This window comes from Molossus molossus, unplaced genomic scaffold (genome assembly GCF_014108415.1).
Source record: "Molossus molossus isolate mMolMol1 unplaced genomic scaffold, mMolMol1.p scaffold_m16_p_1, whole genome shotgun sequence".
Taxonomy (NCBI): Eukaryota; Metazoa; Chordata; class Mammalia; order Chiroptera; family Molossidae; genus Molossus; species Molossus molossus.
The window spans coordinates 61,904,743-61,923,547 of record NW_023425344.1 but is presented as its reverse complement, the minus strand read 5'-3'; the positions used below and the strand labels follow the sequence as shown (position 1 = coordinate 61,923,547).

At 38.6% G+C, this 18,805-nt stretch overlaps 2 protein-coding genes across 3 annotated transcripts in view; one reads left to right on the top strand and one right to left on the bottom strand.

Moving 5' to 3' along the window:
* The window catches only part of LIN54 (lin-54 DREAM MuvB core complex component), an 81,639-nt gene extending 80,909 nt beyond the window's left edge, over positions 1 to 730 (top strand). Inside the window, exon 13 of the transcript XR_004959302.1 lies at positions 651 to 730. The gene's annotated coding sequence lies outside the window, so the exon portion shown is untranslated. The remainder of the gene's footprint in view (positions 1 to 650) is intronic.
* On the bottom strand, positions 90 to 18,749 carry THAP9 (THAP domain containing 9). 2 transcript variants are annotated; one of them, XM_036259416.1, is made up of 5 exons: positions 18,602 to 18,749; positions 11,639 to 11,834; positions 9,930 to 10,233; positions 7,873 to 8,023; positions 90 to 2,156 (listed from the first exon to the last, which is right to left on the bottom strand). In XM_036259416.1, exons 1-5 carry the CDS (start codon positions 18,679 to 18,681, stop codon positions 185 to 187), a joined length of 2,703 nt encoding a protein of 900 aa, XP_036115309.1. In that variant the 5' UTR covers positions 18,682 to 18,749; the 3' UTR covers positions 90 to 184. The 2 variants fall into 2 exon arrangements, with proteins under 2 accessions (XP_036115309.1, XP_036115317.1); XM_036259424.1 differs by having other exon boundaries at positions 18,690 to 18,726.
* Between the last annotated feature and the right edge of the window lie 56 nt (positions 18,750 to 18,805).

The window sequence follows — 18,805 nt, the reverse complement described above, 5'->3', positions numbered from 1 at the left end:
AACTCTGAAATGCTGCAAGCCATACCAAAGTTTGAGCAGACTTTATAATATGCAAATTATAAATTCTAAGTCAGAACTGCAAACTTGTCCATTGTGCAGAATAGTCAATTTAGATAGTATGGTTGAACTTTAAAATAAGTATTGACCAATAATCCTTAATATAAATTTTAATATTTTAGGCCCCTCATTTGAATGGATATCCGTTACTTAGCAGAAGCCTGGAATTATTGGTATTAGCAAAACTTGAATGTTTGTAATCCTGTAATGATGAGCAGTGCTTCCTTGAGATTTTCATTTCAAGTCTTTCTGAATGGTGTTTTATAGGGAAATGAGCTATATCTTTAGCTTTCAACTTTAAGAAACAGATTATTATGTCCTTTAGTAACTTTACAAAGTGATTGATGGCACACACTTCTCCATCAAAGAGATGCTCATCTAAATCTACAAAAAGATAAATATGTCCAGAAAGCGCACATAGTATTTCCTGTTGAAGATACAATTCCCTCTGTTTAGGAAGTCGTTCATAAACTGCCATTCTTGAATGGGTTCTTACAACTCGCTCACAGATACTTATGACTCGACATAAACTTTCTGAAGGGATATGCAAACCATTCTTCTTTTTGACACACAACAGTGACCCAATTTTACAGGTTTTGAGATCTGATGCATACAGTGCACTGATGCAGTCCTCACAAGTTAAAAGAGCTGATAACTTATCTGCAATATAACCAGCACAACAGGTGAGATTTCGCCTATAATCTGACAGATCTAGTAATGCCTCACTTAGTGAACAATTAGACCAGTCTTGGCAAATATCCTTTTTGTGAAAAAGAGTCTTTAATATGCTGACACCATATTGACGTTGAACTGTCCAAAGGGCCAAGTCTGTCCTTCGAGCAACTGAAATGTCAAGGATGCTCAGGTCACTTAGAAAAACTTCATCATGTAATCTGTATCTGGTCTCCAAATTATGGTAAGCCTTCTGGAATGCCATGCAGGTAGGGTTAGAACTGCTTGCTAATATCTGTCTAAGCATCTTTAGAAATAATTCCAGATGATCTTGACTGAATTTGTAAGTCAGAAGATATGGAAAAGGCATTACTTTTGGGAAAATATAATTATGATAGAGCCATTTTAAACTCTCAGCATTAAGCAAAAATCCCAGGAATCCTAGTTTTCGCTTACCTTTAATTATTTGATTATTGCTAGTGTCAGATAATGTAACAAAAATCGTCTTGGCTTCAGTTAACACGTGATTAATTTTACTAAACGTTTCAGGCATTAGAGGTCCTTTAAGTCCCTTTCCATAATAGTTCCTACTATTAAAAATGTCAAACAGATTATTAATTAAGCGTAAAAAATGGATGGTACCAATACATTTTTGAAAAGGAGGCAGGCCTAACGACAGCAAACATTCTAACGCACTGGCCACACTCTCAGTGAAGAGTTGGGCAGCTGAATTCATTTTCAGTATGTGGTTTTTCAAATTTGCAAGTTTTCTTGGGATTCTTTCCATGTTTGATAATTCCTGTTCCTCTAGTGCTACTAACTCCACAAGGTGCTGCCAATGTGCTGTGCCATTAATAAACTGAATGCTTTGAAAACTCTGAAATGCATTTCTTATTAATCTAAGCAAGTGGCAAGAATCAAAAAAGTATGCAATCTGCTGACTAGAAGATGAAGGATGCTGAAATGTGCACTTCATGTTGTCTCCATCGATATGTATCCCCAGTGCTTTTGCCATCTGAACACTGTGAGCTGTAGCATCAGATGTAACGGCCACAACTGTGATCCCTATGTCACTCAGTTTGCCAACAGTGAGACGAAGCAGCTGAGCCTGCAAATATCCAGATGCTCTGTTTACAAAAAAATAACCAAGAGGTGTTCTCCAATGACCACAAATACCCACTGCCATTAACAAAACAGTTTCTGAGGCAAGTGGCATTTCATCAGCATCAAGTTTGCCAAGACCAAAGTCCATAAACCCTTGCAAATGTTGACTGCTGGGGTCCCACTGAAGCTGTTGCTTGAGAGATATACCCTTTATTATCAGTGAACAATATTGATATTGCTGGTCTCCATTCTCCACTCTTTGTTGAAGAAAAGAAAAACTGTTGCTATTGAAACCTGGACTGGATTTGCATTTGGATAACCATCTGGAAAATATAAAAATTGAAAAATATATAATTAAAATGAAGAAATTAAAAAAAAATACCTTAAATGGTACTGGAGTAGCCTCAAATCCCTGTAGAAATAAAACTAAGTGTAAGTAGCCAAATTCTACAGACATTTTAAATAGAGTTATCATAAAACAGTAAGATAAAGAAACTTAGCAAAACATAGTATTTTAATATGCAATCATACCACAAAATAATTTTTAATTTCTCATTTACTTCATTTATTTATTTATTTTTGTTAATCCTCATCAGAGGATTTTTCCCCCATTAATTTTTTTTTTTTTTTATCCTCACCCGAGGATATTTTTCCATTTTTTGTACAGATAGAGTGGGAGGGAGAGAGAGGAAGGGAGAGAGAGAGAGAAACATCGACGTGAAGGGACACATTGAGTGGCTGCCACCCGCACAACCAACCAGGGCCGGGGACAAACTGCAACCGAAGTACGTGCCCTTAGCGAGAACCGAACCCGGGTCTCTCTGGACCGCAGGCCGACGCTTTAACCGCTGAGCCAAACTGGCCAGGGCCCCCATTAATTTTTTGATAGAGTGGAAGGGAGGGAAGGAGGGAGAGAGAAACATCAATGTGAGAAAAACACATCAACTGGCTGCTCCCGCACGACCCTGACTGGGGCAGGGAATCAAACCTGTAACCCAGGTATATACCCTTGACAGGAAATTGAACTCATGACCCTTAGGTCCATAGGTCGACCCCTCTAACTGCTGAGCCAAGTTGGCCAGGGCTCATTTACGTCTTTTAAAGTATACAAATCAATTACCCAGTTTGTTCTAATTGATGTGTTTAGAATTTAGATGATAAACCAGTTTTACCTATAAATTCACTGAAATGAGAAAATTGTTGAAGAGAAAGGAAACTTTGGGAACATTTAGAACATCTATCTCATTTTATAGTTAGGGATCGGGGACAGAGGAAGAGGTTAAGCCTCTTGGCTTATATTGTGCAGCTGGTTATGCTCAAATGTGAAACCCAGCTTTGCTGATGCCCTGTTCAGAGTTTTTCTTACTGTTCCTTATAGCTCCTTATAGGGCAACTAAGGAGCATCTATTTGTACCTACACTGCTATCTTAGGAATTCTTTTATAGTGTCCCTGGACCTTCCCAGACTGCTGATAGTGTCTGTCTTCAGAATTCTTTTCACTTAGTTCTAACCACTGAGCAAAACTGGCCAGGGCTTTAATAAATGTTTTTATTGCCTTGGCTGGTTTGGCTCAGCGGTTGGTGTGTCAGCCCCCCAGACCAGAGTCGTGGGTTCGATTCCAGTCAAGGGCACGTACTTCAGTTGCAGTTCGAGCCCTGGCCCTGGTCGGGGTCGTGTGAGAGGCAGCCAATTGATGTGTCTCTCTTGCATTGATGTTTCTCTCTCTCTCCCCCTCCCACTCTATCTAAAGATAAATGGAAAAATCTCCTCATCCTCTCTCTCTCCCACTTTTCTGGGGGAGGCAACCTAATTTTTGGTGGTCTTGTTTTGACAAGGCTTATAAAAAAAAAAAGAAAAATATCCTCAGGTGAGGATAACTACTACTACTAATAGTACTAAGAACAACATAAAATTGTAAATCTAAATAGATGATGTCAAATCAAAGGTTACAAAATCCAGAATGACATGAAGAGAAGAAAGATCAGTCTGCGCTGGACTTGCCAGAAAAGATTTAATGCAGGAGTTGCTGCAGAACTATAGGAAATGAAGAAAATCATGAAAAAAAGAAAAAAGACAAATTATATGGAATGTCTTGCAGAAACCATAAAACCAGTGCTAGTGCTAAGGAGGGTTCTTGACTTTAAAAGGTGTGGGAAGAAGAATGATCAATTCAGTGTCTATAAAAATGTCTCCTGCTTCGCAGAAAGCAGATATTTACAAACAAGTATAATATCTAGCCTAAACAGTAAAATAATATGGAAGAAAATGAATCAGTTCATATGATTATGTTTATAGGAAATGTTTATCTCAGTATAAGAAACAGCAATTGTAACCAAAAAAATGGAAACAATGTAAATAAACGTCCAATAGTTGGAGAATGCCAGAGTTAATAGAGTATACGACTCCCTGATATTATGCAGTTCTTAAAGATCACAACTATGTAAAAAACTAGTAAATAGCCCAGAAAAAAGCCTATTAGAAAATTCCCTGAATGTTAACAGTAATTGTTTATATATAATGTGGAAGAACAACTCCTTTTTCTTCCTTTTCTCATTTCTAAACGTTTAGGTAGGCCCTGGCCAGTTTTGCTCAGTGGTTAGAGTGTCGGCCCGTGGACCAGAGAGTCCTGGGTTCAGTTCCCACTAAGGGCGAGTACCTCAGTTGCAGTATGTCCCTGGCCCCGGCTGGGGTTGTGCAGGTGGCAACCACTCGATGTGTCTCTCTCACATGGATGTTTCTCTCTCTCTCTCTCTCCTTCCCTCTCTCCCTCCCACTCTATCTGAAAATAAAAATGCAAGAATGTCCTCAGGTAAGGATAAAAACAAAAAATGTTTAGGTAGTAGTCATATTTTAATAGAGTATGTGGAGAAAATTTCTCTCTTTTTTTTTTATCTTCACCTGAGGACATTTTTCCATTTTTTTGTTCAGATAGAGTAGGAGGGAGAGAGAGGAAGAGAAGAGAGAGAGAAACATTGACGTGAAAGGGACATATCAAGTGGCTGCCACCCACACAACCCAACCAGAGCCAGGGACAAACTGCAACCAAGGTACGTGCCCTTAGTGGGACCGAACCCAGGTCTCTCTGGACCGCAGGTCGATGCTCTAACCGCTGAGCAAAACTGGCCAGGACTCATTCATTTTTTTAAAGGGGATTAATGTACAGTATGGTGACTACAGTTAATCATACTGTATTGTACATTTGAAAGCTAAGAGAATAGATCTTAAAAGTTCTCATCACAAGGAAAACCATTATGTGTGTGATTGAAATTAACTACACTTATTGTGGTGATCATTTTACAATATATACAAATATTGAATAACTATATACCTGAAACGAATATAATGTTATATGTCAATTACATCTCAATTAAAAAAAAAAAAAAGATGTTTTTCCCAAAATGGAAAAAAAAAAAGTCATGATAATTAAGTCCCTTCCTCCCACTGGGCTCAGTTTCTCCCTTCTTTAAAATGAGGGTGTTGGCCCTGGCCGGTTTGGCTCAGCGGTTAGAGCGTAGGCCTGTGGTCCCGAGAGACCCGGGTTCGGTTCCCGCTAAGAGCACGTACCTCAGTTGCAGTTTGTCCCCGGCCCTGGTTGGGTCGTGCGGGTGGCGACCACTCGATGTGTCCCTTTCACGTTGATGTTTCTCTTTCTCTCTACCTCCCACTCTATCTGAACAAAATATCGAAAAATGTCCTCAGGTGAGGATAAAAAAAAAAATGTTTAAATAAAAAATAAATAAAATGAGGGTGCTGGACTACATAGTCTCTAGAAGTTTCTCCAGTGCAGAGCCCCTGTGAGTCTGTATTCAATGAAGCAATAAAAAACCAAGAGGTACCTTCCAGGAGAGATGGCTCATGCCATTCCTGGGGATGGGAGGTGGGGGTCTCTGCCCCACCTCCAGTGAATTAAATAAAGTGCTGATTTTTAGACAGCAAGTTGAGATCTACTATATTTTTCTTATATCTATTCAAAATCCTAAATTACCATCTAGGCATTTTTTCACTTCCACAAATATTTATCAGGGGGTTATTCCAGGTACCACTCGGGTGTTAAGGTGTGTGGATACAACAAAAAACCAGACGCAGATCTCATACTTGGGCAGCTCACAGTACAGTGAGGAATACAGTGTTGTAAGTACTAAGATTCAGTTCCACATTGTGTGTGCAAGAGAGGTGCCTAATCCAGAACTGGTAGAATGGCAGGCCAGGCTTCTGAAAGGATGTAATTACCTAATTTGAGTCTGAAAGGTGAGGACAAATCACCAGGACTAAGAGATAGGGAGAATGGGCATTTCAGGCAGATGGAATAGTAAGTCCCTAAAGCAAGAAGCAAGAAATGCCTTGGAGCACAGAATTCAAGAGGGCAGAGAGGGAGGTAAGAGATAAGCTGCAGAGGTCAGCAGAAGCCACATCACAGGAAGCTCAGGAAGCCACAAGAAGCCACAGGAAGGAGCTGGCCTTTAGTTTGTGGGAAATGGGAGGCTTATGCAGCAGAAAAGTTACTGATATGGGTTGAATTGTGCCCCTCAAAAGAGTTATATGGTAATCCTAATCCCTAGTACCTCAGAATGTGACCTAATTTGGAGACAGGGTCTTTACAGAGGTAATCAAACTAAAATGGGGTCACTTGGGTGAATTCTAATCAAACAGGACTAGTGTCCTCACAAAAAGGAAATTTAGACAAAGAAACACACATGCATAATGGAAGATGAGGTGAAGAAACACAGAAGACCATCATCTACAAGCCAAGGAGAGAGGTATGGAACAGACCCTTCCCTCACAGAGTAGGAACCACCCCTACAGACATCTTGATTTTGGACTTCTAGGCTCCAGAACTGTGAGACAATAAATTTCCGTTGTTTAAGCAAAATAAATAAATAAAATAAGGTAAAAATCTATAAAACCAGTGATAAAAAAAGTAAAAACTGAATATTAAATGTATAAGATATTATAATACAGTTACCATGTTATTTGCTTTATACTAAGAAAATTATAAATATATCTTTGTATTCTGACTACAAATCCAAAAAAAATATTTATCATAATCTGGGCTCTGGACAACCTTCACTGGCATCAACTACAATGCTTAAGAAAAATCCAGCCTTGCCAGTGTGGCTCAGTGATTGAGTGTCAACCCATGCACCAAGAGGTTGTTGGTTCGATTCCTGGTCAGGACACATGCCCAGGTTGTGGGCTCGATCCCCGATGCCGGGTGTGCAAGAGGCAGCCAATTTATGTTTCTATCTCTCCCTCTCCCCTCTCTAAAAATCAAGGAAAACATTAAAAAAACAAAAAAAAAAGCAAAATTCAGATTTTTGTTCTTTGCTTCAAACCAATGTTATCATTCTGAACCATCCTACATTGTCTAGGATAGTCACATACTAAAACTACTGCAGTGCATTGAAAGTTCCAACATTTCAGGATTCGAATTTTATCATTCAGAGTGTCTCTATCATCTAGAACAGTGGTCCTCAACCTTCCTAATGTCGTGACCCTTTCACACAGTTCCTCATGTTGTATGTGGGTTTTCCAATGGTCTTAGCGACCCCCGTGAAAGGGTCGTTCGACCCCCAAAGGGGTAGTGACCCACAGGTTGAGAACTGCTGATCTAGAAGATACAAAACATGTCAGATTATATGTCTGCATTTTGCTGGTAAAAACATTGATTGTGACAATATGCAAATACAACCTAGGAAATTTTTAAATATATGTTTCTATTGATTTTTTAGAGAGAGAGGAAGGGAGAGAGAGATAGAAACATTGATATGAGAGAGATATATCAATTGACTGCCTCCTGCACACCCCCCACTGGGGATCGAGCCCAAAGCCCAGGCATGTGCCCTGACAGGGAACTGAACCAGGACCTCTCAGTCCACGGTACGATGTTCAATTCACTGAGCCACACTGGCCAGGCGAGGACCTAGGAAGTTTTTTATAAAAGAAAATGGACTAATAAAGAAGAGTGTGACCACTAACAGCCTTAATGTGTAGAATGCAATAAAAGGACAAAATATTACATCTAAAAAGTAATTCACTTACGTTCTCAGGATGGAAGAATGAGGCAGCTTAAGAATCTTTCTTATATAATCATAGACTTTGCTACTGCACAAGTACAGTGTACATGCAAATTGCTTCATTTCTGTGGAGTACTCAGATGTTTCTCTCCAGTTATACAATTCCCACTTAAAATCTGTTAAAATAAATGTATTTATTGTTTTGTGATGAAAAATGCATATAGTAACATTTTAGGTATAAAGCATAGAATTTGCATATCAAATACACTGGGCACCAAAATACAATCACATTTTAACTGAGTTTGTTCAGAGATTACTACCCTATTTTTGAGTCTGCTGACCAGTTTATCCTGTTCATCTCGAATCATTTCACCAGAAAGAGGGAAAAAAAAGTTTAAACTTTAATCACTACGTTTAATCATGTCAGCCTGACTCGAACAGGAAAGAAAAGAAAATAACTGGATAAAATTAAGTATCTTGATTATGAAGACATTTATTGTTTTATTTTGTTCCCTGATTACATTTATCTGAGGGTAAAAATTAGACATGAGAAACATTTCTGGAGATAGAGCACTATATTCGGTTTGAACAGACAATCTTGCCTACTATTGAGAAAAAAAGCAAACAAACACTTCTGTTCCTGGTGGGGATGTCTATTTATTACCTCTATTCCCCACTTGGAAAAACCCAAAAATTCTCCTCCTTTAGAGATACATAATCTTCTTCTAGAAACAGGACATGCTTCTTATTTACCAGAATAGAAATCCAATATCTCTGTTTCTTTCATCAAAGAGGAAGTTGGCAATTCTAATTTTGCCTCTCTTCAAACATCTTGGTTCACAAAAAAGACTAGGTATTTTTTCAATAGACACATACATTTACCCTATAGAAAAAAATTGGAGATTCATACAATTTTCAAGCTCAAAGGGATTCTGCAAATTATCAAGTTCAACTCCATTGCAAAAAGACTTTAGTGATAAATTATGTAGCAGTTAAAATGGTTTATAGAGAATTTGAGGTAACAATGGTAAAGCTATTATAAAAAGTGACAAATACAGTATATGGTATAAACCATATGATCTCAACTCTGGGTAGTAGGATGATGTGTTATTTTTATCATTTATATATTTCTTTGCTTTTCCTATAATAAACATTACTTTTTTTTTTCTTTATTGATTTTTAGAGAGAGGAAGGGAGAGGGAGAGAGAGATAGAAACATTGATGAGAGAGAACATTGATTGGCTGCTTCCCGAATGCCCCCACCAGGGATCAGGCTCACAACCTGGGCATGTGCCCTGACCAGGAATTGAACCAGCAGCCTCTTAGTGCATGGGTTGACGCACAACCTCTGAGCCACACCAGCCAGGCTAAACATATTACTTTTAAAAAAAAATTTTTTTTATTAATTTATTTTTGTTACAGATGATTCTCCCTTTTTCCCTATTGACACCCTTCTCCCCATCCCCCCCACCCCATCCCCAGCTTTGTTTGTCCATGTCCATCGGTTATGTGTACATGCATATAAGTTCTGTGGTTTATCTCTTCCCTCCACCCACCTTCTGAGGGTTGTCAGTCTGTACCCTACTTCCACGTCTCTGGGTCTACCCTGTTCCTCAGACTGTTATGTTCATTATATTCCACAAATAAGTGAGATCATGTGATATTTGTCTTTCTCTACTTGGCTTGTTTCGCTTAGGATAATACTCTCCAGGCCCCTCCATGTCATCTCAAAGGATAAGAGATCTTTCTTACAGCTGCATAGTACTCTATTGTGTATATGTACCACAGCTTTTTTATCCATTCGTCTACTGATGGACACTTGGGTTGTTTCCAGATCTTAGCTATTATAAATAGTGCTGCTATGAACATGGGGGTAAACATATTACTTTTTAAAATTGGAAAACCATAAAAGGATTTTGACAATTACTTTTCATTCTTCTTGCTTATGCTACTGAGACTTTTCACTTTTCAGCCAAAATGCATCTTTGCAGAGGCAATAGCAAAGTTAGTACAGGTATTTAATAATATTTCAGAAAAATTAAGAGCTATTTTGTAAATATTACAGGTCACTGGGGGACATACCTGAAAATTGTGCTCGTAGCAGACACTCTGTTTCTTCAGAAAGTAGTTTCTCTTCTACCAGTGCATCAATTAATCGTAAGCCCTTTCTCTTCTTGATCATCCTATAGTTTTTTACAGGAACAAGTCTTTTTTTTGACAATGGTAGCATCTCTTGCACTTCAGCCAATTTCTCCGCACCTACTGTCAAAGGTCTCTTTAAACTGTAGTTATGGTCCTCTGTAGCAACTTCTTCAGAATCATCAGGAAGTGGCTCCTTTAGGATTTTCTGTCTTGCTTTACCTTTAAGATGTACACCTTGGAGAACCTATGACAGAAATAAAAAATTAAGGTTATTTTAGAAATTATCACAGAATTACCTATAAAAATACCACTAAATGCAAACCACTTACCTGGTTGCTGTGGAGAGTTAGTTATTAAAGAAATCATAATTTCTGATTTTTTAAAATGTATAGACTGTAGGACAATGTAAACAGGGTTTGTTAAGTTTCTGAAATGATTAAAGTAACTAGAGAAAGGTGGAAATTTGGGAAGTCTTCATAGATACGGGTTTTTGAGTAGTTCTTTGAAGGAGCTTAATGGAGGAAACAGGGAAGTTACTTGTGCAAAAAGGAAGGCATAATGGACCGAGCCTTAAATCTTTGGAATTAAGAATAGCCAGGGTTCAAATCCCAGCTCCCTCACTTGTTAGCTGCCACTTAATCTCTGCAATTCCTCATCTCCTCATTTGTTTTGAGGGTGCAGGAAGATAATTTATGTAAATTTCCTAGTACAATGCCTAAACTATTATAGGTCTCAATAAATAGTAATTATTATTGATTTTACACAAAAGCATGAAAGCAAGTCAATTTACTACATATACAGTGGGCAAGTATATGTGGTTCGAAAAGGTAGTTCAAAGCAGTGAGAAATGCACAACTCAGTTAAATAGGAAGCTCTTGGAACTTATTAGTTTAGATTTAATATCAACTATATTCTTCTGAATAAGGTAATAAGAAAAAACAATATCAAAGGAAGTAGATTCCACAGAATAAGAGGAAGGTAAGGGTAGTGGCAGGATAGAACAGTCAGATGATATTGCAGACTGTGCAGTCAGAGCCATGTACAAGAGTGTGGCTAAGGGGCCAAGGGATAAAATAAAAAGACAAAAGAAACAAGAATGTTAACACTAATACTGGTGACTGACTCATAGAAAGTTTTCTATTTCTGTATACCTCTCTATGTCAACACTAATAATTAGTTACATCTTTGGTTAAGATCAATAACATTATTGGGAAGAGCCAAAACAGGGGTAATTTCAAAGTATTATGAAAGTTGTCTCATAATTCATGTAAAAACTTGAATTCTAAGTCCAGGTTTTTTTTATGTCCACTAGCTGATTTTTATGATCAGTTTAGTAACCTTTATGTAAATCTAGACATATGATGTATGTTTACTTTACTTTTTAAAAAAAAGTAAAATTACTTTTTTAAAAACGTAATTACTAAGTAATTACTAAAGCAGAATTACTAATATAACATTATAGAGTTAAAAATAAACAAAACAAATTTTCTAAGCATTTAAAATCTATTACTGGATTTATATTAAGACCTAGGGTATATAGGTTGTTTTTTTGTTTGTTTTTAAATCTTAGCAGATTTTAGCTATAATGTAAGTTATCTTGATTTTTAAGGTTCTGTAAAATTGTTTTGTTTACACCTAGATTTAAGTACCTCGTATAGAGAAACAGAAGGCACAGCTCCTTTTTTCAGCTTTCTTCTTATGCCATATGACTCAAAGTCACTTTCATGAAAATGTTTGGAACATAGCATAGCACTTGGTCCTGGGATCCAAATCTTTTTGCTTCTGGGGTCCACACGATTAACAGCCCTGATCCATTTTGAGCGCTGTATGGTATCAGTTGGAAATCTATAGCAATCATATTAAAGTTCCATTAACATGAAAATATTATAGTAATGCTACAGCAGATATAAACCCGTTTAACTGATTTTATATAAACATTAAGTTCAGTTAAAGTTTAATTTGCTTAATTTAATTTTTCTCTTTTTTTAATTGATTTTTATTTATTTATTTTATCCTCACCCGAGGACATTTTTCCATTTTTTGTTCAGATAGAGTGGGAGGGAGAGAGAGGAAGAGAGAAACATGGACATGAAAGGGACACATCAAGGGGTTGCCACCCACACGACCCCTCCAGGGCCAGGGACAAACTGCAACCGAGGTATGCGCCCTTAGGGGGAACTGAACCCAGGTCTCTCTGAACCACAGGCTGATGCTTTAATCGCTGAGCCAAAACAGCCAGGGCTAATTTCATTTTTCAAATTTGATGTTTTTGAATCTAGAAGTTCAATAAGTGATCTTGTCTGTTCTAATTTGTATGGGGGCAATTCTTACAGTAAATATCCTACCACATTTTGTCTTTACTGCCTACGTTTAATAGAATCAGCTCAAATTTAATGTGTTTTCCTTTTCTGGGACAATTTTTCTCCCCACTGGTGATTTTAAACCATGTCCACAAATTCTTTGGTACTCTTCCTTCCAAGGAGTGGAGCCTAATTCCCCTCCCCTTGAGTGTAGGCTGGAGTTAGTGACTTGCTTCTATGGAATATTAAAAAAGTAGGAGCCCTGGCCAGTTTGGTTCAGCAGTTGAGCGTTGGCCTGAGGACCAGAGAGTCCCAGATTCGGTTCCGGCTAGGGGCATGTACCACAAAAAAAAAAAAAAAAAAGTAGAAGTGATAGTGGACAATGAGACTGGATCATAAAAGGCACTGAGGGTTCCTCCTTATTCTCTCTATTGAATAGGTTTTCTCTGAGGGGAAGTTATATGCCACGTCCTAAGCAGCCCTATAAGAGCTCTGTTAAGAAACAGGCCTCCAGCCAAATGACGCGTGAGTGAACCTGTCTGAAAGACCATTCAGCCTCAGTCAAGCCTTTAGATGACTGCAATCTTAAGAGACACCCTGTAACACCCAGCTAATCCACTCCTGAATTCCTGATCCTCAGAGATTATGTAAAATAATAAATGTTTCCACTGAATTTTGAGGAAATTTGTTATTCAGCAGTAGAAAAGAAGTACATTACCTATCCTTAATTTTCCTATTTTGTTTTGAAAGGCATTGTTTTTCCTAGCCTTGAATATAAAAATTAGTTTGTATTTCTCTATTTTTCAATCCCAGCCAAATTATGTTTTGAAATGGGTTAAGAAAAAACTCATGAAATTCATATAATGAAAATCACAAAAATGACACTTTCTGTACCTTTTTTGTTGATTTATATTGAAAACAGATCTATGCTATATGATTTTTGTATATTTTAATTTAGACGTTAAAGTATATAGTTGTTAGGAACTAAAATTGGTTTTCATTTCCTCATCTAATTGTTAGGGAAATAATATAGCAGTACGGTAAAATATAATTCTGATATACTCTCTCAGTAACCTTGAGAAAAAACACTGAATTCAAAAACCTGTATTTAAGCCTCAATTACCATTTATCAGCCACATGGTACTAGATACATCTCAATCTTTGAGCTGCCTCATAGGGCTATTGTAAGAGTACATGAGGCTATAAATGCACTCAAAAGCATTTTGTATATGATAAATATTATTCAAACTTTACTTTTTCCTAGGAATAACTAATTCTACTTTCAGACTATTTTTAAAATCTTCACCCGAGGATATTTTTCCATTTATCTTCAGATAGAGTGGGAAGGAGAAAGAGAGAACCATCAACATGAGAGGGACATCTTAACTAGCTGCCTCCTACAGGACCCTGACTAGGGCCTGGGAATGAATCACAACTGAGGTACATGCCCTTGACCGGAACTGAACCCTCAACTCTTTGGTCAGCAGGCCAACACTCTAACTGCTGAGCCAAACTGGCCAGGGTGAGACTTTCTTTTTTTGATTGTTCTAGAAAGATGATGCTATTTGGTCAAGACATAATGTACAAGGAATTGTTTTTCCAATAAAGGAGAGGTAAACCTGTTCCTTTTCATTAGGTTCTTTTCTTAACTAATAGCACATTTGTGAAGCAGCATTCCCACAAATTGGGTGTCATCTCTAACCATGCAAGGAACCATCACTTGCTAATCCACCAAGTGACATGATTAGCCTGATCCTCTGAAGCAAAGCTTCCCAATTGGCATGTCAGTGAGCACAGCTATCAATCTCCTCACCCCATGGAGTGACCTAGGCCACCTGGAGCCCTTGATTGAAGTAATTACATCAAACCAGTTCCAAAGAGCTTGGCTGGTTTGCCCCAAAGTATTAAATAAATATTTCTTATGTGTAAACTGACATTAAAGGGATAGGAAATACTGTAGTCTACCGGCATGACTAATTTGAATTATGGACAAAATTAAATTGGCAATAATAACTGATACTACAATTAAAGCATTTACCTTGTGCTATACATATTTTAAAGGTTTAGTTTCAGTCTTGCAAAAACTCTGCAAGACAGGTTTCTATTCTTTTACAGAAGATGAAACCAAAACCAGAACCAAATATAGCCACCAGAATAGTCTGTTGAAAATGGAATTCACGTCTCCCTAATCTAAAGCCACCTCCAGCAGAAGAAAAATCCCAAACCAATCATCATCTCATACACACAGTAATGAATTGGTTTACACTGTAATACAGAATCCATTTTCTTTCTCCTGTTTACTATGCCTTTTTTACATTCTGGCAGGAATTTACCTTTGGCTCCCTGCACATTAACGATTTTCCAGAAAAGTGGCTAACAAAAACCCCATCTATAGTAGCTACCTCTGGGGAGGAGTGAGGTTAAGGTTTTAATTATATCTATAACTTAAGTGTCTTCTAAAGAAAACAAAAATCTAAAACTAGGCAAATGTTAACATCTATTTAATCCCAGTTATGGGTACATAAGAGTCTGCTATATATTATTATTTGCTTGCCAGTGTGTTTAAAATGTTTCATAATTAAAAGTTAAAAAACAATTCATTACAATTCAGGCAAAACCTTTTTCAAGTTATTGTATATATATTTCTTTGGTCATGAAATAAATTAAATTTCTTAATCTCTTTACATCAAAAAGAAATAAAAGGGTCGCATTAATTTTTAACTTGCCAGTCTCACTTCATATTTAGCCATTTGTTTGACAGAGCACCAATATTCCCTTACATTTCCACACCTTTGAATCATTTTGATTCATGCTTTTCAATCAGAGCCTTTTGCCTATGTCTTCACAACTTCTTTCACAACCCTGGTGCTAGTACTGGGGGATGTTGGGGAAGGCTACAGAGGAGATAATATTGAAGCTAGAGCTGAAGTGTCAATAGGAGTTTGCCATGCAGACAGTGGCCACTCCACACAGATGCAAAGACACAGATATAAAAGCATTGAAAAATAAGTAATTTGGGTAAGGAGAGTACAGAGGTAGCTGGGAGTGGTTACAGAGGGCTAGAGAGGTAGCTGGAGGCCAGATCACAAAGGGTCTTGTATGATAATAAGTTGTGGGTCCATCCTTCAGGTCAGTGGCCACCACTGCAATCTGAAGAAAATTATAAAAAAATATTTTTATAATTTTTCACCCCATCTTTTGATTTTTGTTATACTAATATATATTAATATCACTTCATATATGTAATTTATAAATCACTATGCATATTTTGGGGCATGTACTCAAATTTTTTTTATTTTGAGAACTCAATGATCAAAAAGTGTGAAGATGACAGTTTTAGGCAATGGCAAGTTGACTAAGTCTTTCCTTCCCATATTACCTTTTTAGCTGAGCCATAAATTCAGATTAATACTACCTTGTTGCTGCTAGGACTAACACCATAGTACTCTAACTCCTTTTCATGTCTCTCCTGCCTTCCTTAGATGGCAAGAAGAAAAAGATGATTCCTTTCCATTCATACAGACATGTGTTTAATTCAGTGCATATATATAGTAATAGAAATATTGTAATTCAGGTTGGACGAGATTTGTATGAAGAAAAGCTTTACAGAGGAGCTTGGACTCTTGTCTTTGAGGTATTAGAAAGCCCAAGGGATTAAAATTCTTCCTTCAGGGAACCAGCATGATAAAATTTGCGTTTTTAGAAAAACTGCCAGGAATCTAGAAAATGGGATGAATGGGGAAAAAAATCAGGCTGGAAGAATCATAGCTGGCAGACTACTGTAATAACTATTATAATAATGCATCATTTAAAAAATTAAGGTCTTACTTTGGCCCTCAATGTAACAAATAAAAGCAATACATGAGTTCTTCCCTACTTAAGTAACCTAAGAAGAAGGCACAGGAAAAGCAGGGCAGCAAAAAATTGCTGGATTAGAAAAGGAAGAGAAATAGGGAGAGTGTGTCAATAAAGCCAAGGGAGGTAAGAGTTTCAGGGAGTAAATATGATTAAAAATTAAAAAGAGGTTGCCCTGGCCTAGTAACTCAGTTGGTTAAAGTATAGTCCAGCCACACCAAGGTTTCAGGTTCCATCCCGGGTCAGGGCACATACAAGAATCAACCAACAGATGCATAAATAAGTGGAACAACAAACTGATGTTTCTGTCTCTCTCTAAAATTAATAAATTAAAAAGAGGTCAAGGGGATTTAGAAGTGTTCACTTAGATTTGGCAAGTGACCCTTTGTCAGTTGTCTCACTAGAGCAGTGATAACAGGTACATGGCTACAGTAGGTTGGAAAAAAAATCACTGGGACTTAGGAAAGTAGGTATATGCTCCTGTTTTGAGGAGTCTGGTTATAAGCGGAAGGAAAGTGGTAGGTAGGGTAGTGTACAGGTGCATAAAGGCTCAAGAGATTGTGTCTGTGTTTAAAAACATTAAGTACAGATATCCCCCATACTGAAATTTGAATTAGGCTACTTTCCTGAACAAAAGATCTAATTAATACAGTAATCGCTCCCCCAGAAATCATCTGGATTTTTGTGTGTGTGTGTGTGAAAACAGGTACCAATGTAGGTCTCTTGTAAAAGTGGAATGGTTTAATGCCAACTTTCTGAATGCAAACTTACTCTTCATTTTATGCCATTTCAGCTTATGAAGTTTCAGAGGAATGCTCTACTTTCAGATAAGTGGGCTGTAATGTAACCATGCTCACTAACTTGAGGCAAGTAATCTATAAGAGAGCAGTGTAATTGGTGGGGAAAAAATCTGAGGGGAATGGAAAGGATACAAGTATAACAGTTTAAGTGGAGGAATGAAAAAAAGAAAAACAATGACTACAAAAGGCCTACCATACATAGTTGAAACTCCTTAACCTGACCACATTTTTTGTTGTTAATCCTCACCCAAAGATATTTTCCCATGGATTTTGTTTTAAATAGAGTGGGTGGGAGCAAGGAGGAAGAGTAAAAAAAAATCAAAACACATGGATGTGAGACACATCCATTGGTTGCCTCCCTCATGACCCTGACAGAGGCCAGGATCAAATCTGCAACCCAGGTACATGCCTTTGACCAGAAATTGAACTCTAGACCCTTCAGTTTATGGGCGGGTGCTCTAACCACTGAGCAAAGGGGCTAGGGCTGACATTTTAGTTTTTTAAAATAATTTGTTTCCAATTTACTTTTTCCACTCCTGTACATTTTACCTGCACACTCCATCCCTTTACATTTTTCCGTGCTATCCTCCTTCCATCCCCAACCCCCAATCTAGGTAAGGTTCAAGGTCCAACTTAATCATCACCTGTCCCATAAAGCTTTTTTTTTTTAATCCTCACCTCACCTGAGGATATTTTTCCATTTATTTTCAGACAGACAGACAGACAGACAGGGAAGGAAGGGAGGGAGGGAGGGAGGGAGGGAGGAAGGAAGGAGAGAGGGAGAGAGAGAGAATGAGTGTCTCATGACCCCAACCAAGGCTGGGACCGAACCGCACCTGAGGTACATGCCCTTGACCAGAACCGAACCGAACTCGCGACTCTTTGGTCTGCCAGTCAACGCGCTAACCGCTGAGCCAAAGTGGCCAGGGCCCCTAAAGCTCTTTCTGATCGTATAAAAGTGCTGTCAATGGCTTAACTGTGCATCTCAATAGGTTACCTCTTGTCAAAGTACGTTTCGTTTTGTCTGTGAGGATATTCTATCTACGTTTCTATTTCCCGTTGTGCCTTGAGCATTGATTTTAAAGACCTGTACACCAGCCTGGACCATAGATGTGGGTTCAGAATAGATCAGTCTGAAGGTGTGCCCTCCTCTTGACCAAAAGAAGCCTCCTGGCCACGGCCAGTTCCAGCCAGAATGCGACCGGCGTGGTAGAGCTCGGCGACTACTACTGAACAAGCTGTACTGGCAGGCACGACGCGCGGAAACTGATCTGGGCTCTTGCTCTGGAGCAACCCTCACACTCCAAATGGAACCGCACGACTTCAAGAGCTCTCCCAACCTTCCCTCTCTTCCAGGCTCACGTTAAATAATAAGACAGAAAGGAAGCAGATTTCTTCCGCGTAACTGTCGCTAAAAGCCACTGGCAAACGGTAGGCAATGAGAAAGCACCAGCAATTCGGAGGCTATCACTGAGCGGGAAAAGCTGGAGCGACCTTAACCCTCCACGTTCCCCAGTTTCCTTCCTCCGTCACGCGTTACGCACGGCAAGCACGTCACGTCGATGCGCCACACATTGCCCGGCCCCGCCCCACCCTGGCCTACTGCCCGCCTGGCAGTGCTGGGGGTTAAGGCAGCTCCGAGGCTGCTCTCACGCACTGGTGGAAAGAGTAGCCGCGCTTGCGGCTCAGCACGGTGTCCCGGGTGCTGCAGCCCACTGCCGAGCAACTTCGGGTCATCTTCTTACTATGAGGGGCTCCACTTTCGATGTTCCCGGAACTGCACGAATCACGAAAAATTTAGCTCCGCCCGCTCGCCGTCCGCGACCTTTATTTGTCGGGAAGGCGGGCTCTTAAAGCGCAG